Raw genomic sequence first — 23,858 nt, forward strand, 5'->3', positions numbered from 1 at the left:
AGAATACTACTCAATTGATCGCTTTAAATCTCAAAGTGTGCTCTGTAGTAAAATCTTGTTAATTTTTCTGTTTTTTGAAACTCCAGGGATTATACTATCTTCACAGTAAAGGAAAAATGCACAGAGATATAAAGGTATACATCATGTGTTTAACCTAATAGCCCTCTCTTCATTTTTAAATACTCTGATCAAACTGTTGAGCAAAATTGTCTTGATTGTTCTGTTTGATGAATTTGTTATCTGAAATATGTTACAGTAATAAAATTTAGTGATACTTTTAAGGATTTTGTTATAGTAGCTCTATTGAAATACAATTCACATACTACAAAATTCACCCTTTTTTAGAGTGTATAATTGTAGGTTAATGTTTTAATAAGCCCATTTTGGCTTATTTGTATTTATTTATTTGTAAAATGCAACTTGGGTCCATAGTTTCCATCAAGATACAATTTTTAGGAAGTTTCATGCTTTGAATCTTTATAGTAAACTTTACCAACCTTAAAGAACTATCATTAATAGTGTATCAAAATGGATAAATTAAACCTTGACATTTTCTGATTGTCTTTCGTTTAACTGGCAGAGGAGAGCAGGTGCTCTGGCCATGCTGGCGTTAGCTCTGTGGTAAACCAGGTGCTGTGGCAGGACTGCTGAGGTTATTGGTTATTTCTAGAGATACTGCCATCTCCCCAACTCTACTTTCATTTATTTTCCTTTTTCCTTCTTTCTCATTCATCTTTTCTGCTGCTTCTTTTCTCTCCATTTTGTTTTCTGAAGTTTTCTCTAGCATAAAGGTTCTAAACCTTTTTTTTTTTGAATCATGTACTCTTTGAGTCTGATGAAAGGCGTGGGACTTTCTCCTTAGAAAATGCCCTTATGTACTTGCCTTCAAATTTTGCATGAAATTTCAGTGGGCTCTTGGATCACCTGCTAAGATCCTCTGCTTTGGAGTTTAAAGGTAGACGAGATCATGAGAAGATGAGTAAATCAAGAAAGGTTCTATGTCATTGGCACTTAGATGATCTGGAAATATTAATAGACTTTTTTCAGAAATGGAGGTTGGAGTGCCTTCCAAGCAGAGGGAACAATGTGAACAGAGATACAGAGGTCAGAAAGTGTTGGGGTTATTTTAGGGAGCATAAAACCTGCACCACATTATTGAAGAAAAGAGAATATGTGAGAGCAATAGGAGATGGGGTTGGCTGCATGGTTTGGTGCTTTATTATGCAGGGACTTGTGTGCCAGACTTCAGTGTTTAGGCCTTTGGGAAGATTCTGTCATCACTATTTCTACCCTTGTCTAAGCCACTAGTATATTATATCTCACCTGGACTTCTGTAATAGCCTCCTAACTGGTCTCTCTGCTTCCATTCTTGAGTGGTTCTATAGTCACTTCTCCACCTTGCAACCAAAGTGATCTTTTAAAATCAGATCTTTCCATTCTCCTGCTTATAAACTACTGTTGGCTTCCTTCATACTCAGTGTAAAATCCAGATGTTTTTACCTTGGCCTACGAGGTTATGCATGATCTAGCCTCTGCTTTTCTCTCTGACCTCATCTCACACTCTTCTCTATTTTACTCATTCTGTTCCAGCCACACTAAACTTGCTGTTCCTGGAATATGTCAAGGACTTTTTGGCCCCAGGACTTTGTATTTGCTGTCCCCTCTTCCTGGAATGTTCTTCTCCCAGATTTTGGCATGGCTCTGCACCCTCACTGCTCAAATATCATGCCTTAGAGAGGCCTTCTCTTTTACTTTATTTGTCTTCAGAGTGCTTATCTCCACCTGGCTTTGAATCATTTGTTGGTTTATTCATTCATGTGTGTGTATTCATTTTTAGATTTTATTTTTCTCCTACTTGGATGTAAACTCCATGAAGCTTGAACTTATTCATTACTGTAACCTCGGACCTTAAAATAGCACCTGGTTGCTAGTAGTCTTTCAGGGAGGCAGAGATGGATAGATGAATGGAATGAAGCATTCGAAGGCCGTGGGTGCAGTGATGTTATAGAAGCTGTAATTGAGGAGAGTTAATCTGCAGCTGGGTAAAGACCAAACTAAAGACTGTGGCAGAAGTCTAGAGAGCTAGAGCCTAGATCAAGTTAAAATCCTTGCTCTGGTCTCTTCTCTCCTTTTTCTCATTCCTCCCATTATTCCACAGAGCTGCAGTAATATCAGAGGGTGCAGTCTTCTGATGTTTCTTTCTCTGTTTTGGGCGGGAAGGAGTTTCTCGTATTTTTTCCCCTATGAATATACTTAAATGATTGAAGGCACCCTAGACTAAAGAGGCTGCTCACTTTTGCTTGCTCATTTAAAAGTTGCAGAAAAGGCAAAAAAAAACAAAACAAAAAAAAGCTTGTAGTACCTTTGAGAGAGAGTATTTCTACCTCCGCCAGAAGCTTTGAGCTTACTGAAGATGAAGTAATTATCATCTTTGAGCTTAGGTCAAGAAGCAAAAGTGACTAAAATGCTACGAGGTCACGCAGACTGGTGAGGTGACATTTTAATTCTGTGGGCCTGTGGCTAGTTGTTTATATACTGATGGATAGCCTCATGTGCTAAGCAGCAAGGTTCAGTCTTATACACCAGCACTGGTTCAACTGAGGATGAGTTCCTAGAAAGGGAGATTTGTTTTGTTTTTTTGAACAGGAGATAGCAATAAGTTTAAAATGTAATACAAGGAATTGAAAATGCCATTGTTAAGGTATTTTTTTAGTGCAGTGACAGTGTTTGATCAGTAAGAAAATAATATTTAGATGAAAACTAATGTATCACTTTCGTAGTAACATTCATATTATGTTAATAGCAGCTTTTTGCAAGGTAGAACATGTTATAAGAATAGTCAAATTGCCTAAAAAGTGAATAGTAAATTTAACATTTTAATTGGTCATACTTCAATTTTAAGTATTTCTAGGTCTAAGGCTGCCACTTGTGATTATTTTAAATACGTGTATTTAATCTGTTATATGTGCTGTCCGATGAAATGTTTCCTACTTTAACTAAAATGTTCTTACTTTAAAGGGAGCTAACATTCTATTAACGGATAATGGTCATGTGAAATTGGGTAAGTAAATTAAAATTTTGTCACTTGTGCAAATTTATGCCAAAACATAGTAAGTTTATGTTTTCCTTTGTAAGACTAGGTTTCCCCTCCCCTAGCAGCATCTATGTATTGTTAGGTAGAAATCTCTTTGTGGGGCCTGTGTAACCTCTCTGTATCTGTTTCCTCTTCTCTTAAATGGGGATAAAGTCTGCCTTTCACATATGACAGATTTTTTGTAAAGATGGAGTGAAATAGTATCTTTCATAATGGTATGAATGTTGTTCATAATAATATGAATATCTTTCATAATAATAATAACTTCTTTAGAGTTCTTTCACCTCTGATCCCAGGAATGTGACTTCTAGTAAGAAATCTGTACAAAATTACCTCGTAACCAAAAAACAAGGTAAACAAAAGCCAAAAACTCAATACTGCCAAAAATCCTACATTCTTTACATAAGCTTTTAAAATAAAATATGGTATTACTTATATAAAAACATGATTTAGATGCTGAATGTTGCTTTATTTCAAATTATAACTTTTACTTTGTAACTTTTGGTTGTCAAGTTATGATTAAAATAGAGTTCAAAACCTAAATAGTAACTTAATTTGAAGTTTAAGACAGGAAACATGTACAGTCTAGTAGTTTTATAAAGAAGGTCGTGTCTAGGCCGGCCCCGTGGCATAACGGTTAAGTGTGTGCACTCCGCTGCTGGCAGCCTGGGTTCGGATCCCAGACGCACAGCGAGGCACCACTTGTCAGGCCATGCTGTGGCGGCATCCCATATAAAGTGGAGGAAGATGGGCATGGATATTAGCTCAGGGCCAGTCTTCCTCAGCAAAAAGAGGAGGATTGGCATGGATATTAGCTCGGGGCTGATCTTCCTCACAAAAAAAAAAAACACACACACACACACACAAAAAATCATGTCTGTTAGGTATTAAATGAAGTATTTAATAACATATGAAACAGTTATTCTGAACTGTATATTACTATAAGACAAATCAAAATTCAAAATATATATTTATATTTTAAAAATATGAATCAAACTGTTTTGAACTATAATCTATAATAGGACTAATCAGATTTTAAATTATGTATATAAAAATTAACATATAATAAAATTTTCCTAAGCCACCTCTAAATATGGAAAAAACAATTATCTAACTAGTGATGGCTTAGTGAACAGTTTCTATCAGCAGTTTAATGTTTTGTGTCTTACTCAAAGACATCCTATATATGTCTTAGTTAATAAGGATTTAGAAATCATCATTAATAAACTAGAAAATATTAGAACTCAGCATACTTAAAGAATAGCAACAAATATACATAAAATAAATTTCCTGGGCCAGCCCCGTGGCTTAGCGGTTAAGTGCCCGCGCTCTGCTGCTGGTGGCCCGAGTTCGGATCCCGGGCGCGCACCGACGCACTGCTTCTCCGGCCATGCTGAGGCCGCGTCCCATGTACAGGAACTAGAAGGATGTGCATCTATGACATACAACTATCTACTGGGGCTTTGGGGGAAAAAATAAAAATAAAATTATAAAAAAATAAATAAATTTCCTGTTAGTGATTGATATTGGTATTAGAATGTATTGCTAAAGTGAGATTTTGGGGAATATTCCATTTGGATGTCTTTTCAAGCTACATAGATTTACTAATAGGCTTATTGGTTTATTTGATGTTAGTCATCATGGGTGTGGCAGGGAGTGAATGGAATATATTACTACTTAAGGTCCTTTCCAGTGATATTCCTTGAATTTCAGGTCTTGGGAATTAGAAATTATAATATTATTAAGTCTGGCAGGTTAGATGCTCTCAGCTGTCTCTTTCTCATCAAAATTATTTGATCTTTTGTTGTCATTTGATTCATGTGGGGATACGTGGGAATCTGTTTGACTCTGACACACGCTGACTACTTTGTGATATTTTAATGCTAGTCCATTAAAGTTAAAATTTTAATGTGATGTTTGAGAATATCTCATATTTCTGTGAAATTAGCTTAATGAAAATAATTATTAAAAGTGTCTTATGTTGCCATAAGTAATTTTATTTTCTTTCAGTTTTCTTTTCTAAATGTTTCTCATTTTTTTAATAGCTGATTTTGGAGTATCTGCACAGATAACAGCTACAATTGCCAAACGGAAGTCTTTCATTGGTACACCATATTGGTAATTGTATTTTAATTGATAATTTAACTTTTTGTTTTTCTATCATTATTAAAAACAGCATTTAGAAAAAATAGACTGGTCAAAATTTTTAGGACTAAAACAGATTAAAAAAGTCATCAACAGGTTAAATAATTTAGGCATGTACATTTGTGGATGGATTACATAGCCACAGAATAGAATATTCTATCATATTAATATTCAGTAAGTGGAAACAGCTTAAAAGATTGATATGGCTTTTGGGAACGTTGTATAGTTCCAGCTTTACTGGAAAAACCCAACTCTTGCTCCTACGCATATCACATGTATTTTAACAGATGTTTTTGTATCTGTCTTTCTTCAACCCCATCTCCAGTTCATATTCTGACTAAGCTTTCAACATTACGTTATTCACAGTACCCCTTTGCTTAGAACTTTTTGACATATCTTGGTTGTACACAAGATCAAATACAGATTTCTTGGCATTTAGATTCTTCCATGGTCTGGCCTCTAGCTGCCTTATTAACCTTAAATCCTACTAGGTGCCTCTACAGCCCTTCCTTTCTAACAATATTTGTCTGCTAGGTATTTTTTGACCATTCTATAAAAACTGTCCTATTCATTCATTTATTTATTCAAAAAATGTTTTTGACCACTCACTGTGTGTCAGATATTAGTCATTATAAATATGGGATGGACAGGTATAGAGGTTTTTCGTTCACACCATTACTTTGTTGGAAGTAACAGCACACTGGAAGCCTTCACATGCCTTCACCTTAAGTGCTTCCACTCTGCTGACATCCTCATAGCCCACCTCATCAGCAGTGGGATACCACTAATCTGGATAATTTTTTTTCATATTTAGGATATGAGATATTCCATTTTTTAAACTGATTTATCTTTTTATCAAACAGATAAGTGTTTAAAAAGTCAAGTAGTGCTAAAAGGGCTTATAAAAACTCTTCTCGTTGTGTCTTCTGTCGTCTCTAGCATTACCTTATTATTTATAGATAATAAATAATAGTAAATTGTTAGATGATAGGTGAAGATTTTAGCTCTCTTCATTCATCTTCTAAGCTTCTTATCCTTTCAATTTACTTGCTGAATCAATTATTATACTATTATTACATTTACTACCTTGAAAAAAATTTTTTCCTATATTTAATAATTTCTTCATTTTTAATTTGCTTAATTTTTTTTTTTTTTAAATCTCTGGCTGAGACTTCCATACCTTCCCACATTTTACAGTTCTGTAAGATGCCTCTACATAATTTTCTACACCATAAAGCCTATCAAATTGTCTGTTAGTCCTGATTTTTGTTTGTTTTTGCTTTGTTTTAATTTGGTTTTTTCCTGTAATAATCCTTAGAGTCCTCTTCCCTCCTATTCCAACCTGAATTATTTATTTTCTAGGTCATTTTGCATAGCTTCACCCTGGGAATTTTTCTTCAGCTTGGGAATTCATTTCCTGGAATCAAGTCGTCTTCTTTCATGATTTACTCCCTCTCACATGTTTTGGTAACTTCCCAAGAAATTTGAGGAGTAAAATTTTTGAGACTTTGCATGTCTAGCCTCATACTTGATTAATAATTTGGGTGAATATAGAAATCTAGATTGGAATTTTTGAGCTATTATTCTAGTGGCTTCTTTTCTCTGATGCTAATGGAAGTGTGATGTCCTTAGGATATGAGATCTTTGAATGTAACCCCTCCCCCCTAGGATCATTCTTGGTGGTTTGATATTTTGTGGTGATATACCTCAGAATGTTTTTGTTTGTCTTTTTGTCGTTTTACTGTTATTCGTTGTACTTGGCATTTGTACATTTCAATCAAGAGATTCATGTCTTTCAGTTCTGGGAAATATTCTTGTATTATTTCTTTGATAATGTCTTTGCTGTACTTTTTCCTGCTCTCTTTTTCTGGAACTCATTAGTTGTATCTTGGACCACTTGGATTAATCCATTAATTTTCTTACGTTTTCTTTCACTTTTTAAAAGTGTTTTTTGTTCTACTTTCTATAAGATTTGCTCAGCCTTTTAGACTCATGGTTTCCTGATGGAGGCTTCCCTTAGATGTCTGGTAATCCTTATCTTCTGGTTCACATTGAAGAGCAAGGCACTAAAAGCTGATTCATAGCTTTGTGTATGTGGGAGGTAGCATGTAAACCTGGTTTTTAGTGTTCTAGAACTGAGTAAGTGAAGGAAGCTGGGGAACTCATTATTCTAGACACAGACTTCTGTGCCCCAACCCCTGCCCTCCTTTGTTCCTGGTATCCTTGAGTCTGAAGCCTCTCTTGTTCGGTTTTTCTTGGTCCTCATCCACTGGGGATGGGGAAGGAGCAATTAGTGGGCCTTAGTGGATAAGAGGAAGAATCTGGGAGACTAACTTCATTATTTAGACTTGACACTTTGAGGCCCAACTTCAGTTCTACTTTTTTGTAAGTTTGCAACTTTAATTTGTCAACCTTTGGGGGTTCTTTGGGGCTAATTGGCTTGCTAGTTACTGTTCTTTTCCTCTGCACGCACTTAGGTTTGTCCTTCCTCCTGCTTGCTATGTCATTTACTATTCTTCTGTTTTCAATGCAAATTTCTCTCCTGGATTTTTCAAAAATGATGTGTTTATGTTTCTCTTTTTTGTTCTGCTTATTGTTTTGTATTGATTTCTGAGAGGAATAAGGGCTTGAGGATTTGCTATTATTTTTAGATACTGTTTCCTCGGTTTGATTTTAAACATCTGGAGGAACTCTCTCATTGAATCTCCAGAGTCTAGCATGGTTCTGTACACATATTTCATAAATGTTTGTTGATGATAACTGATCTCCAACTTCAGCTTCAGAGATTAAAAATCAATGTCATTCCTCTTACAGGAAATATCTTGGGAGCATATGAAATTGTGAATTAAGCAAAGTCAATTTTTGGAACACTCCCACTCTTCATCTCTCTTTCTAGTAGCATGTCTTTCCCACCTAAACTCTAGGGATATAGAATAGAATGGAATCGCTCTCATCCAAAGTGACTAAGATTGGCATTTATTTAGTTAATCAAAAAAGTCTGTTGAATTGGCAAATCACAAAGTTAGTACATATGTACCTTAAACATTTTATTTCAATTTAAGTCATGTGAGTGCACATTTATTTGCTCGTCTTTTGATATAGGACCAAGGCCTTTTCTTTGAGTGGGTCACTAATTAGAGTTCTGTCTTAATAACGTAAACCATATCCATAGTGCATTAACTACATTTCCCAGTTTGTGTTTCTCTAAAGTGCAATGAGACCTTAGACATTCAAAGCATGTGACTTTTTTTTTTTTGGTGAGGAAGACTGTCCCTGAGCTGACATCTGTGCCAGTCTTCCTCTATTTTGTATGTGGGACACCGCCACAGTATAGCTTGATAAGTGGTGCGTAGGTCCATGCCTGGGATCTGAACTTGTGAACCCCAGGCGACCAAAGCAGAGCGTGCAAACTCAACTATTACGCCACCAGGCCGGCCCCACAAAGCATGTGACTTTTTTTTGTCAGGCTTTTTGAGGTTTAAGTTTAGCCTTATTAGGTGTACAGTTCTATGAATGTTAAAAAGTTTCCATCCCCCTAAAAAGTTTCCTTCTGCTCCCTTCAGTAAATTCTCTCTCCCCATCCCTAGCCTCTGGCAACACCTGATCTGATTTCTGTCTCTCTAATTTTTCCTTTTCCCTGAAAGTCATGTAAATGACATTCCACAGCCTTCTTGGTCTTTTATAGTTGTCGTGTACTTACCTAATTTGCCAGAATTTTTTGGGTTTGTCTTTAAAAAGTTTTTCTAGGGGCTGGCCTGGTGGCATAGCGGTTAAGTGCATGCGCTCTGCTTCAGTGGCCCCAGAGTTTGCAGGTTCGGATCATGGGCACACATCAACGCACCACTTGTCAAGCCATGCCGTGGCAGCATCCCATATGAAGTGGAGGAAGTTGGGCATGGAGGTTAGCCCAGGGCCAATCTTCCTCAGCAAAAAGAGGAGGATTGGCATCGGATGTTAGCTCAGGGCTGATCTTCCTCACAAAAAAAAAAAAAAATTTTTCTAAAGTATTCACTTTAATTTTCATGACAATTTACTCTTTTTAATCTTCATAATAAATCAGTTTTCATAATATTAAATTGTGTCTTAAATGACAACAAATGTAAACAAGTTCAGTGGTGAACTTAATTATGGTAAACATACAACTTAACTAGCAGAAGTAGAAGTGCACTAGCTGAAATCTTTCACTCATATTTTTACAGAGGAATGGAGAACATCAGTTAATGTGCTGCACTAATTAACCGCATATCACCTGTATGCACTTTCATACACTGCTAGGGCATTTCCACCAGCCACCTGGAATCTAGCCATCAATAAAGTAATAACTGACATAAGAAAATTCACTTTTCTTATAATTTGAATATTTATAAGAGCTACTTTAAGATTAAATAGATTTTAAGACCAAGCATTTTGAAAGTTAGAAGGATTTTTTTTTTTTTTTAACTTTACTGACTGACTTGACTTTTGGGAAATCATACCAGGAACACAAGTGTGTATTTGTAAGGCTACCTGTTTAAATCACTCTTTTGATATATGAGTTGAGATGTTTATCTCAATTAGTAGTTTTCAAAACTATTGTTTAGGATTTGGACATTTTTATATTTGAAAATTAATATAATAATTTAAATCAATCAAATACAAATTTGTAGAGGTATAATTAGAATAAGACTACAGCAAAGTTAAAAGAAACAAAAAAATTACTGAATTTTGGTAACTTTCTTCTGAAGAAATGTATTTTTATAAAGCAGACACAGTTTTACAACTTTTCTACAATTATAATAAAACTGAAAAAAATGCCAATTAAGCTTATAGTAAATATGAGTTAAGTACTAAATGAAGATTATTGGTGCACCAAGAAATAGTTTTGGTCAAATGAAAACAGTCAGAAGCCAGATTGCTGTTTATTGGTGTAAGGAGGTAGAGCTAAAAATTTTAGATTATTTATTGCAAGATGTCATTTCTCTATAGAATTTTCCATGTAGAGAGGAAGAGAGATTAGGGTGTGGACAAATTTGGGACATATTGCTGTATTATAATTGTAAATTTTTATAAACCTTTATAGTAAGAAAGTAAGTAACAAAGGAATCACTAGTGGGAGCTTGAAATGGAGGGTCTTATGAGATGCTGAGATCTTGGGAAAGAGGGGCTTTTAAGTACTACGTACTTATTTTTCAGATATCAAGGCTTAAGTAGGCCTCAACTTAGTGATAGTTCCACGTGCCTCTGGTGGGAAGATGAAGGAAAATACAATAAACAGAAAGTTTTTCTTTTCTGGAATATTTCCTTCAGGATGGCTCCAGAAGTCGCAGCCGTTGAGAGGAAAGGGGGGTACAATCAGCTCTGTGATCTCTGGGCAGTGGGAATCACTGCCATAGAACTTGCTGAGCTTCAGCCTCCCATGTTTGACTTACACCCAATGAGGTCAGTGTGTCGTAGTTGAAGAATCCTATGCTTAAATTAAGGGTTTTCCCCCTAGTATTATTTATTATGTCATGAACAAATAATATTCTTAGTCTTGCTTTGCTTTTTCTGGGAATAATAATAATAGAATTTACATTATATATTAAAATATGAAATTTTAAAATGCTGTGTTATGATTTGTTGTTGATTTTTTCAGAGCATTATTTCTAATGACAAAGAGCAATTTTCAGCCTCCTAAACTAAAGGATAAAATGAAATGGTAAGTATTTTTGTGTTATTTGCTTTTATAGTCATGAACAAAAAAAGAATTGACATTTAAAAGTCTCATTTTCAAAATTTCTTAGGTCAAATAGTTTTCATCATTTTGTGAAAATGGCACTTACTAAAAATCCAAAAAAAAGACCTACTGCTGAAAAGTTACTGCAGGTATTATCTTTGCCCTGAAATGTGTCTTTTTTCAAAAGATAAAATGTCATTCAATCAGATTTCTAATAAGTGTTCTGTACTACATTACTTTATTTTTATAGCACCCATTTGTCACACAGCCTTTGACACGGTCTTTGGCAATCGAACTGTTGGATAAAGTGAATAATCCAGATCATTCCACTTACCATGATTTTGATGATGATGATCCTGAGGTAGGAACTGTTTTTACCAACTACTAGTATATATAACATAGATGTACGTGTGTGTGTGTGTGTGTGTGTGTGTGTGTGTGTGTGTGTGTGTGTGTATAAATAAAACTAGTTTAAATAAAAAACTCTTGGGCTATTTACAGATGACTATTGTCTGAAAATGGCAAAGGCAGAATCATCTAATCCACTTTTTGAAATTACTGTAGTTATTTTACAGTAGTCATTTTAGATGAAGTTGCCAAATAAATCGTCCACTTTAAAAGAGAACGCAAATGAGAAGCACCTAAACAAGATGTCAGAATATACTCAAAATTTCTATTCAGTTTTCTTCTCAAAAAATGTTTGTACAATACTTCATGAATTATTAGTGGTTAGTAGAAAGTATGGGATTAACTTTGTTGGTGACTAAAACCCTAATTCTCCACTATGGAAATGTTAAAAAATGAGCCCTTGTAGTTGTTAGAGAATAAAATAACTCTCATGTGATGGAAGCATTGATATTAATGGAAGCTTCACTCTGTTGGCATATTTAATATTCCTATCTCAGCTAATAGTTGTCGCACCTAAGATAATTTCAGTATATGTGATATGGCAGAATTCTGTTAATGGGCCTGTAGCTGAGGTGGATAGCCTTGAATTTGACTGGCTTTATGGAAGGTACTTAAAGTGGTATAAATTTCATTGATGATACTAAAGGAATGATAGCTCTCAGTGGTCAGAAAGATGGTCACAGATTGTCAAGTCAGAGAGAACCTTTCTATCAGTTCATCATTGTTCACCAAAGATGCCTGCCATCTTTATACAACTATGACTAAATAAGCTATCTGTCCTTTTGTTAAAGGTCTAGAAAGAAGTTTGGAAACATGAAGGAATGTAAAGTATTATTGATCTTATAATTATTGGGAAAATTATATAGTCCCTATATATAATTAAGGGAAAAAATTGTGTTTTATTGTTTCGCTTAATTTCCTGAGATGTACCTACACTGAGAATAGTTAACTTGGGTCCTGTTCTTGATCTGCCTTATTGAATCTAAGAATTTGGGCTCAAATGTTTTATGAATTACATTTTCCCCAAAGGTAATAACTTGAAAGGTAGCATTTCACGTACAGAAAACAAACCCTATTTGGTACATGAAATAGATGCCAGCATCACCTCTTAAAGTGAAACCTTAGAGTGAATAGTATGGAGCTGCAGGAGCTTTTCAGATAGGGCCTCTTTTACTCCATAAGGTTGGAGGAATGTCCATGAATTAACAGTAAGGAGAACTCATCCCCACTCCACCCACCCCTCAGAATATTTCTCTCTGAAAGTGGCAATACACATAGAATGATCTTAATAAAGTAAGAGGAAAGAAAATAGAGGCCTGCTTCTCCAAGAAAAAACATAAAGGGGGAAAAATTTGTTTACTAATAAGTAAAAGGGCCGTAAATCATGAATGCCTTTAGCAGTATTTCATTTCATTTATCTCTCATCCTTTTTAATATAAGAAGTTGAGGCAGATTTGTGTGTGTGTGTGTGTGTGTGTGTGAGGAGATCAGCCCTGTGCTAATAACATCTGCCAATCTTCCTCTTTTTTTTTTTTTTTTTTTTTTGCTGAGGAAGACTGGCCGTGGGCTAACATCCATGCCCATCTTCCTCCACTTTATATGGAACGCCGCCACAGCATGGCTTGCCAAGCAGTGCCTCGGTGCGCGCCCGGGATCTGAACCGGCAAACCCCAGGCTGCCTCAGCGGAGCGCGCACACCCAACCGCTTGCGCCACTGGGCTGGCCCCCAGATTTTTTTTTAATTACAATTTTCTCCTCTGCAACAGAGAAAGCTAACTGCAGCTTTTGAACAGCTATTGAATTACTGAAATATTCCATTTTGAATGTTTATTTATATTCAACTCAGAGAACATTCATTTGCAACTTGCTGTGGATAAAATGTATCTGTCATCTTGAGAAGCTCCCAGTTTGAGGAGTGAGGAGAAGAAAGAACAGCCAGTTTTTGTTAGGGAAGTCAGAGATGGTGTCACGAAAGAATTGACATTGTTGGAAAGGAGTTTGCCAAATATAAAAAAAAATAAAAATAATGATTAAGGCATTTGGGACTTTTTAGAAACTCATCAAGACATATTTTAAATGATAGCCAGCCTCCATATCTAGGTGTTTGAATATACCAGCTTTCATAAATTTTCAAAATGTTTAAATATAGTCTTTTTTTTTTTTTTTTTTTAGTTTAATTTTCTTTATTTTTTCCCCCAAAGCCCCAGTAGACAGTTGTATGTCATAGCTGCACTTCCTGCTAGTTGCTGTATGTGGGACGCGGCCTCAGCATGGCCAGAGAAGCAGTGCGTCGGTGCGCGCCCGGGATCCGAACCCGGGCTGCCAGCAGCACAGCGGGCGCACTTAACCGATAAGCCATGGGGCCGGCCCTAAATATAGTCTTTATCCTTTTAAGTATGTAAGATTCATGTCAACATGAGTGCAATCAAGACAAGCTTACATATGATTAAGAGCACATCAAGTGTGTGAATGTTCACTCTTTCTATCAGTTAATTTGGTTACTTTCTTATCCATTATGCAGTAGAGTAATAGATTCTTCTTACGTTAAGTTAATAGCTTACAACATATGATATTTATGCTAAAAAATATTTAGAATATTGATTCAGACTTGTAAAGGAAGTCTGAATATATTCAGACTTTTTTTACTTGAATTTTTATTATCATTAGCAGTTACCTTTCTTTAAAAATTTGATAATATATGGAATGATGAAAAAATTAATAAAGTTTTACTTTCCATATTTCCCAAAATTTCTAGCAATTTTAAGAGAGAACATTGAGGGATTTTTTTTTTTCTTTGTGATTGTGGTAAAAATGTATTACTTTTAGCTTGAGTATATATGCTTGGAAAAGCTGAGGACCTGAAAATAAATTTGATAATGTTAAATAAATAAGTGTTAGAACCCACGTGTCTTAGATCATTTACCTAGGACAGGGGTTAGCAAACTTTTTCCATAAAAAGCTAGAGAGTAAAGATATTTGACTTTGTGTGGGCCATGTGGTCTCTGTCATACTTAACTCTGCCAATGGAGAGGAAAAGCAGCCATAGATAATGAATGGGTGTGGCTATGTGCCAATAAAATTTTATTTACAAGAACAGACTGCAGTGAGAATTGTGGGCCATAGTATGCCAACCCCTAACCAAGGAGGTGAAACTGAACACTTTTTTTTCCTCCTACATCAGGATTTCTCAAACTTAGCACTATTGATATGTTGGGCCAGACAGTTCTTTGTTGTGGGGGGCTTCCCTGTGCACTGTAAAATATTTAGTGGCATCACTGGCGTCTACCCATTAGTTGCCACTAGCACCCTTTGATTCCCAGTTGTGATAACCAGTAATGACCCCAGACAGTGCCAGATGTCCCCTTGGGCAAAATTGGCCCTGGTCGAGAACCACTGGCTTATGTTAGTGTTTGTCATATTGTCTATTTCTTTCCTTCATTCTGTACAAACTTTGCATTCTCATCTAGCTCCTATCACAAAGGGCGTATTATTTGATAATGCATTGATCTTAGAACTTGTAAATTATAATAACAGGAATAAACTGAAATGGTTTATAAGGGTAGGGTTTTGTTTTGTTCAAGAAGTAATAAAAATTATTTAAATGTTAAGGCATATAAAGCATTATTTTAAAGAAACTCTGGGAAACATACATCATTGTGAATGGTTTGTTTCTTTAAATGCTATTTATTAGAATGATTATTAATTCATCATCCCTTCTCTAAATATCATTTATTAGAATCATTATAAACTCATCATAGCAGGTTTCCGTGACTAGTATGCATTACTTTTCTAGAGAAAAACGAGAGTATTCATTTTTAGAAGTTAAAGCTTGAATTTTAATTTTTGAGACTGTATCTACATAGCATTTGTCAATTTAAATGATGCTGAAGGATGTCCTTTTAGAGATCCAACTTTTCAAGTTCAGATTCAAGTTCAGAAGGAGCTATTTCAGAATCTCCTCTGCTAAGTTGAACTTATAGTAAATGTAATATCCTTTTAGAGAAGGTGAGTGAAATTTTCTATTATTAGAAAATTAATTCTTTAGCATCACAGTGGATTGTGCCTAACATGCTGTTGCCTACGTTAATTTCCAGGGTGGGCATCTTTCATAACCCTGGCCTCATTTAACAGAATCTGTGAAATCCTTTCTCTCAACTATGAAATACATCATTTTCAACATTGGCTTTTTGAAAAAATATTACTTTCTTTTACAACCATCTGATTTAGTATATGTGAAAGGAAAATTCAGTCAAGTCTTTAGTTCATCTCCATTCTAAAGGGTGAAATATGGCCTCTGGATACCTGGATAGTCTTTTTTATAATCATTTAACTTCTTGAACTAGATGTCAGTTTTGTTCCTGACATGCTATAGATTTCATTTTCAAAGGGTGTTCTTAAATCATAGTTTTCAGTTCATTCTTTTTCTGATATTGGAGCCCTTGACAAATCTTGTATTTAGGACATCCAGAGTGTAAGTTTTCCAGTACTCCTTTGTGGTCAATTTTAGCTTGTTAGAGTCTATAAATAATCCTGAGGGGTGAATCTTCTTTACAAATTAAAGAAAAGCATTGAATATTGGTAAGTTTCTTGCTCGTAGGAATGTATATTGGTATACCTATAACAGAGAGAAACTGAGGTAAATTTTTTAATGACGAAAACTTCTAAAAAACATAAAATACTGTGAGTTCAAATACACATAATTATAAGCTGTACAGTTTATGACAATCTCACGTAAATCAGTTATGGTGCAAATTGTGGCAAAAGTTGAAACAGACCAATGTCCCCTATTGAATTATCTATATGCTATTATGCTGTTTATTATAATGATTATTAATTCATCATCATTATATATATATCAAATATTTCATGTATATAGAATATATATATTGAATATTATTTCAAAAAATATATGTAAGTTGAAAAATAAACCTTAAAAGAAGAGACATCCGAGTTCAGTCGTTAGATGATAGATGTAAATTTAGTCTTTACACTGTTATCTTTCATTTTCTTTTCAGAATTTGTTGATGTAAAAGTAGATCCAAAATATTTAGTGTACCTGATTCTTCCTTGTAAAATGGATCTAGAAAAGTCCAATATTGCATTTACAAATAAGCTGAATATATTATTACTTATATTTGATTTCACATGTATTTAATGTAGTCTTGGAAGTACTCTCTCTAGTACAAATAGTGATTTATGTTAAGTAGGTAATAAAGGTATTTATATTTTCGCCTTCATAGTTTGAGCTGCTATTGTGGTTGCCTTTCCTTTTTTAATATTCACAGAATTGTTCTATTTTGTTTCCATTTTTACATAAAATGAAGTATTTCTTTCATATTTGGGTAATTTTGTGGACCAGACTGTGACTTGATTATCAAATGCCACATATCATTGATTTTGTTCTTTCCTAGCCTCTTGTTGCCGTACCACATAGAATTCACTCAACAAGTAGAAATGTGAGAGAAGAAAAAACACGCTCAGAAATAAACTGTAAGTTTATACTTTACACAGTTCATAATTTAACAATGAAAAATAAGATTCAATTTAGTTACAATTATTTTTGTTTCCTTTTCCTCCAAATAGTTTTTCTTACCAAACCCTTTTAAAGGTAAAGTTTAATTAAGGCAGTCAGAATTTCGTTTTCCTTATTCCTGGGGAATTTTTGGTGATGAGAAGTGGGGTTGTATTTATGTTGTTATTGTTTGGGAGGAGGAGTAAAATTCCTGGTATAGGCAGGATAGAAGTAATCAAGGCAGTGCTTCTTAAACTTATAAGTGCATATAATTCATCTACAAAGCTTGTTAAAATGCCGTTTCTGATTCAGTAGATCTGGAGTGGGAACTTCTAACAAGTTCCCAGGTTATATGGATGCTGATAGTCCAAGGGCTGCACTTTGAGTAGCAAGGAAATGTAGAAGTCTGCAAATTGGCTTAGCATCTGAGTAGCCTTAGAGCCTTTAAACATGGCTTCTCAGGCCCCACTTTTCCACAGATCTTGATTCAGTAGGTCTTAGGTTGACCCGGGAATCTACCTGTTAAAATAACTCTCCACATAGTTCTTATGGGCAGCCAGGTTATGGGCCCACTGAGACAGACCATTCATTCACATGAGATCCAATACTGTCAACTAATCAGTGATAAACTCTGCCAACAGGAATCTCTGGAATAATAATGCTTTAACTTTTTTTTCTTCTTGGAAGCATTAATTCCTTATGACTTAGAATGCTAATTTAGTGCAATCAAGCTTATGATAACAGTTTTCTGTGAGTTAAAAATTGATCCTGAGGACCTGAAATCCAAAATGACCTTAGTGAAATTAGGTAATGTGGTAACTTGAGATAACTACTGTTAAGAAACTGTTCCCAATTTTTGGCTAGATTAATAATGATAATAATAATACATTTCATACTCTAAGATGAATCCATCTCTTCATCTTAAAAGCTAAGTGAGGTAAGAAAGGGCAGGTACTCTCACCATTTAATAGAAAACAAAAAGGAAATACAGAGATGAATAGACTTGTCTGTGGGATGGAGTAATACACAGAGTTAACAGCAAGCCTTAGATCTCCCAACTTTTAGCCCAGTGGTCTGGCACAAACACTGCTCCATTTCAGAAACCACCTCAGGACACTTGTGTGGCCTTTACACCGGCGGTCCTTTGTGAACCTTCCTTTGAAATTTTGGCTGGACCATACACTGTGTATTAAGTTCCTAGGCAAAGTTTTGTGCTGGTGCTACCTGGAAATGCTCTTAAAAGGAAGAAACTCTTAAAAGAAAGCACGGTGCATTGTACAAAAAGCCTGGGACTGGGATTTGGTACTTTGTTGGCCAACAATTGTGTGACCATATAAAATAACCTTTAAATTTTATATGGTCACATAATTACCTCCATCTGAAGCCACATGATTTAAATTTGCTAATTTCTCCCCAAAAGTATTTTTCTGAAAATGACAACCTTAGAACCTAAGCAGTTCCTGTTATTGTTTTTTAATATGTAAAATATAGGATGTCTTTGTCATTTCTTTAATAATACAAAATGTGATTAGAGATGTCTTTGTAGTTGATTTGGAAAACTTTACTTGTTCAGTACCATTAAATCTAATTTAAGGTATTTTCTATCTTGTTATCTGATTCAATTGAAAAATTATATTGTCAGGCCCTTTATTGCAAAGTGCACTTATTTCTGGATCATATTTTTTACCAATTTATATCAGTGATTGTCAACTCCTAACTGTATCTGCCTATGTATGCTATTTGAAATTAAATTTCTATACCCAAATTTTTCTGAAATTCTGATACGCCCTCCTTTTGGTGGGAGCAGGTGATGCATGATGGGCATCTTCCCTTCTCCCCTGTTTGCCAGTAAGAAGGGTGTCGTACCCCTCTAGTATGTTGAGATAGCAACAGGATTAAAACACTACTTTTAATAATTTGTGAGTTTGATATTTGAGGCTTTTAAATCTTAGGCAGTGTTCTAATATCTACTTTCTTATTTTGATTTCATGTGAGATGTGATATATGGAATATTCAGTAATGCTATTAACTATAAAGACAGGCTTTGGAAAAATAATTTATTTTAGTAATTGTATATATTTGTTCCTCTTGATAATGTTTCATGTTTAAAATTACGTGGTGTCTCTCCATGCAACCAAGGTTTTCTCTTTATTAAACTAAATGATGTTTAAGCAACGTGTATGTAAAAACTGAATCATTTGCAGAAAGGGTGTTGCTTTTTCCCTTTTAAGAAATCGCCTCTACCTTCAGTTAAATATGATAAGCAAAGACTTGCTTTAAGAAAAAATAATTCTGGGGCTGTTCTTGTCTGCCATAGTAGGATCAGTTTTGACCCATAATGGCTACTGAAGGGTCAGCAAGTGATAATGTTGGAGCTGTTTCAAAGAAGCTAAGAAGGAATTTTCATTCGGATATTAACATATAAATTTATGGTGTGTGGCTTGACATACATTCAAGGAAATGGTAGAGGAAACAGAAATCAAGACCAATAGACAATTACAGATAAGTAGGAGTTTTTGATGTTATTAAGAACATCATAAGCAGCACTACAGCCTGCAATGATTGACCAATAATTATTTGAACAGTTGCTGAAGATTCTGTGGCAGAAGCTTGTCATAACTTTAGGGATTTTGAAAGGACAGAAGAGTGACACCAGTGTAAGGTGTGAAGAATGAATCTCCCTGATGACTTTGCTATATGGGCTCCCCTTTCTGGAAATACATTCCCACAGAGTAGAGTAGTGCTCCGTCCAAGAGTACAGGGATATTGAACACCTGCTACAGTCAGGGTTCTGTCCTTGTTACGAAAGTTAGTTTAAGACAACATCCCTTGCGCTCAGTGGTTATACAGTCTGGTGGGGAAATCAGGCATGTGCACATGTGACAATAACACAAGGCAGATAGATGTACAAAACTGTCCTCATGTAACTTTATTACAGATTTAGTTTTGCTATTTGATGACAGGTATGAGTAAGAGCCATACAATAGACCTCAATCAAGGTAATGTATATATTGGTTTTAATACCTTACTAAAAGTTATTTTGTAACTTTTGATGTGTGGTTATATGTGAACAGGTATGAGGAACGCATTATGGAAGAGCCTACGTATCTGTAAGGGCCAAAATCTGATATCTAGTTCATAACTGTAAAGCACACACATTCACACACAACTGGAGGTCTTATAGGACTGTGTTTCTCAGCTGTTTTTACTTGTGCCTCCTATTGCTAAATACACAAATCTCGTGATCTCCTTTAATTGGTATTAACATTCACAATAAATCATGCATACTAAGCTAAAATCAAAAGAATTATAAAAGTGATTATGCTTTGAAATCTCACTCATTTCCCTACCGTGATTGAGAATTGCTTTTTGGCAAAGCTTTTACTAGTTGAACTGTAATATATTTGTGACTGTCTGTTTTTCTTCTTTTTAATGTTTTATATTAGTGCCTCTGTTTTTATCTTAGTGATCTTGAATGCTGTACCCAGGTTATAAAAGCAGATAATGATAATGAGATATAGGAATTAAAGGTAAAGGAAGTGAGACATTCAATACATTAGAATAGAAAGGGAAAAGGTGAATGTAGTACAGTTAATTTTTTTTGCTCTGACTAGTTTATACTTTAGCAACAGCAGTGTATTAGTAATTTATTGTTGTATAACAAATTACTCCAAAATTTAGCAGCTTAAAACAATAAACACTGGGGCTGGCCCAGTGGCATAGTGGTGAAGTTCGCAAGCTCCGCTTCGGCAGCCTGGGGTTTGCGGGTTTGGATCCCGGGTGCAGACCTATGCACCGCTCATCAAGCCATGCTGTGGTGGCATCCCACGTACAAAATGGAGGAAGATTGGCACAGCTGTTAGCTCAGGGCCAATCTTCCTCACCAAAAAAAAACAATAAACACTTATTATCTCACACATACTCTGAGGGTCAGGAATCCAGGACACCTTAACTGAGTGGTTCTGGCTCAGGATCTGTCATGAAGTTACAGTCAGTATGTCAGCTGGGCCTGCAGTCATCTGAAGGCTTGACGAGACTGGAGGATTTGCTTTGAAGCTTACTCACGTAGCTGTTAGCCTGAGGCTTCAGTTCCTTGCCATGTAGCCTCTCCTTAGGGCTGCTCACAACAGACTTCCTCCAGAGCAAGTGATCAATAGAGAGAGCCCAAGACTGAAGCCTTATCTTGGAATTGGTATGCCATGACTCTGCCATATTCATTTGGTCACAAAGGCCAGCTCTGGGGATGTGGGAAGGGCCTACACAAATTTATGAACACCAGGAGGCAGGAATATTAGAAGCTATATTGCAGGCTGACTTGCAAAAGTACTCTGCCTCAATTGCTGTCTGTCTACCTAAGTCCTGAGTTAAGGTTGTCTCTATTTTATGCTGGGTCACAATGAAGTAGCAAGTTAGATCCTGACTGTATTATACACATAACTTCGCTAATCATCTTCTTTTTTACTGTGGAAAAGGCCTAGGATTAACAGATTAAGTTTCAATAGTTGAGACTTTCTTGGGCTTTTTCCAGCTAACAGATTCTTTATTTAAATCTTTGGATTGTGATCAGTGTATGGTAGATGGTAAAATTAAATGTATTTTGCCATGGAGTAACTTTTAAAATTGTTATATCATTAAGAATATAAAAACAGATCATGGCTTCACTTTTTTTCTTTTTTAGTTGGCCAAATAAAATTTGATCCACCCTTAAGGAAGGAGACAGAACCACACCATGAACTTGTAAGTAGTATAGTCTTGGGATGTTAACACTGAAAATATATGTTTTAATTAGTCTGTGATATATTGGTACTGACTAAAAAAGCTAGTTATTAATATTTTCAAAAGCATTTGGGGAAATAAAAAGGTAAGTAATTCTAAAATTCAGAAATAAATCTGTGTTGCTGAGATTGAATATTTTCAAAATTATTTTAGGAGAAATTTACTAGTTTTACCATTCTCTGATTAAATGTTTTTAATGCTGGCTCTTTAATTTTTTTTCATTTTTGTTTTTCAGTTTTTGAGGAGCTTTTTGTGTATGTATGTATTAGGATAAATGCCACAGTTTTAAACTAGAATGTTGGACCAGTAAAAGCACGTCTTCTCACTAAATTTATGGGCAGGCTTTAAAGAGTATACGCCAGTTTTCTGAACATCAGGGTAGAGTCAAATCTGTTTGGAGTACTGAAACTCAGGCGAGACTAGGCATGCATAGTAGATCGTTTGTCATTTGTTTAAGACTTGTTAACTGTATGAATGTTCTTTTCATGGTTATTTTTTTGCTAATGTTTTGTATACTCCTTTCCAGATATATGATAATGTGATTAGATGCAGTCTTAGAAGCAAAATGCTTTGAAAATATTTGAGATGTTAATAGTCTATGGAAGAATAAAAAAGTAAGACTTAAAAAACAAACAAAATTAATCCTAATGAAATTACTTTACCAGAGCTCTAGATTATATGCTTTATTTTTTTTTTCTATTTAATGATAATAAGAAAGTAACTGTTAATAAATACTAAGGATTGAAGTGGGAACTTCTTAAATTTAATGCTTATTTTAACCCACTCGATTAATAAAGGCATACAAAGAGAGTCTTGAACCTTTAACTTACGGAGTTATTCTACTTCAGTATAACAGCATGGAGGAAAGGAATGTTAAAGAAAAATTCTTGAAATGATCATATTATAGTACTTAAGCCTGACATTTATGTAGAGGATGGAGAAGGTTAAGAAGAAAAAGTAGTCATGATGTTTATAAATGCTAATTATATTTTGTTAAGGCAGTTTGAGTTTATTTTCTGTTTCTTTTTTTAAGTTGGCATTGCATGTATTTAAATTCTATACTAATTTGATAACTGCATCATAGAGCAAAGTTGTTGCAATGTTGCTTTTTTTAGAAGCTCCTTAATATGATTTGACTTTGCATTTGCCTTAATAAAATTATGTTAGCAGGACTTACTTCACTTGTGAAAGTTTCCCCTTGTGAATTTGTGGCTTTTAGTCTAAGTGTAAATAACTTGGGTTTCTTGGTCTCTGCTAAACAGCCCGACAGTGATGGTTTTTTGGACAGTTCAGAAGAAATATACTACACTGCAAGATCTAATCTGGTATTTCTCATCTTCTGATTTTCTTTGTCAGCATTGTTTTAGTCTTAATTGTTTTTTTTTTTTGATCAAACGTTTTGTCCAATTTTAATGAACCAGTTTAAGCATTATTTTGTAAGTTCCTGCCATTTAACAAGCTTCCGTATGTTAAGGATTATAGCAGTTTTTTTTCCATGACAAGTTAAATAAATATATCTACTCAAATATAATGTTATAATAAAAAATAAAAATCTTTTTTCTTTTTTTATGAGAAACATTTCCTTTTCTCACTCAAATATGCAGGGCTTTTTTAGGAATTACGTTCCCATATAAAAATGTCCAGTTTTAATAATGTGACTTGTTTTATGAACTAGAAGCCATCCATATGTACGTATCCATTTATATATATAAAACTATTCAACTTCATTACATATCTAATATATATATATAATTTTAAAAAGTAATTTACCCCTAATTAACAGTGAAATCAGTCTCGGATGAAATTGTAACTTTGTAGCATTATGTTATATCCAGTTTTCTCAGGCCAAACTTTGGATTATAAAGCCCCCCTGAAGTTATAAATATTAAGGCTGTCTTATCATTAGGTAAGAAAAGATGGGCAGTTAACCCTGGTAGATATTAAATAAATGATTCTTTCTACTTCTGTAGCTGGCCAGGGCCCCAAGTTGCCTCCATATTTACTCTTAGATTCTACTTTTCTGCCTTTTCAAGGGGATTTTCCTTCTCTTTCCTTCCTCTCTGCCTTAGTAACATATCTCTTTCTATTCTGGTTGGTTTAAATGATTCTTTTAATAATAAAGATAAATTCTTAAATCTGTGCCCTATAACATTTATAGGACGTAAAAGAGATTTTAGGCATCATGTCTCTCTTAAGGAAGTTGCTGTCTTGATGGGCAGAAAATACTT

General features: G+C 34.8%; 1 protein-coding gene across 6 annotated transcripts in view; it reads left to right on the top strand.

The window, feature by feature from the left end:
* Positions 1-23,858, top strand: part of MAP4K3 (mitogen-activated protein kinase kinase kinase kinase 3) — a 200,310-nt gene that overhangs the window by 124,900 nt on the left and 51,552 nt on the right. For 4 of the 6 annotated variants that reach the window (XM_058551375.1, XM_058551376.1, XM_058551379.1 and 1 more), the window contains 10 exons: positions 87-134; positions 3,019-3,061; positions 5,140-5,212; positions 10,526-10,657; positions 10,854-10,916; positions 11,002-11,083; positions 11,185-11,295; positions 16,754-16,832; positions 21,533-21,591; positions 22,893-22,955. In XM_058551375.1, the coding sequence (XP_058407358.1) occupies positions 87-134; positions 3,019-3,061; positions 5,140-5,212; positions 10,526-10,657; positions 10,854-10,916; positions 11,002-11,083; positions 11,185-11,295; positions 16,754-16,832; positions 21,533-21,591; positions 22,893-22,955 (753 nt within the window). The remainder of the gene's footprint in view (positions 1-86; positions 135-3,018; positions 3,062-5,139; positions 5,213-10,525; positions 10,658-10,853; positions 10,917-11,001; positions 11,084-11,184; positions 11,296-16,753; positions 16,833-21,532; positions 21,592-22,892; positions 22,956-23,858) is intronic. The other 2 variants (XM_058551377.1, XM_058551378.1) reach the window with 1 other exon arrangement.

The sequence above is a fragment of the Diceros bicornis genome, chromosome 12, assembly GCF_020826845.1.
Source record: "Diceros bicornis minor isolate mBicDic1 chromosome 12, mDicBic1.mat.cur, whole genome shotgun sequence".
Taxonomy (NCBI): Eukaryota; Metazoa; Chordata; class Mammalia; order Perissodactyla; family Rhinocerotidae; genus Diceros; species Diceros bicornis.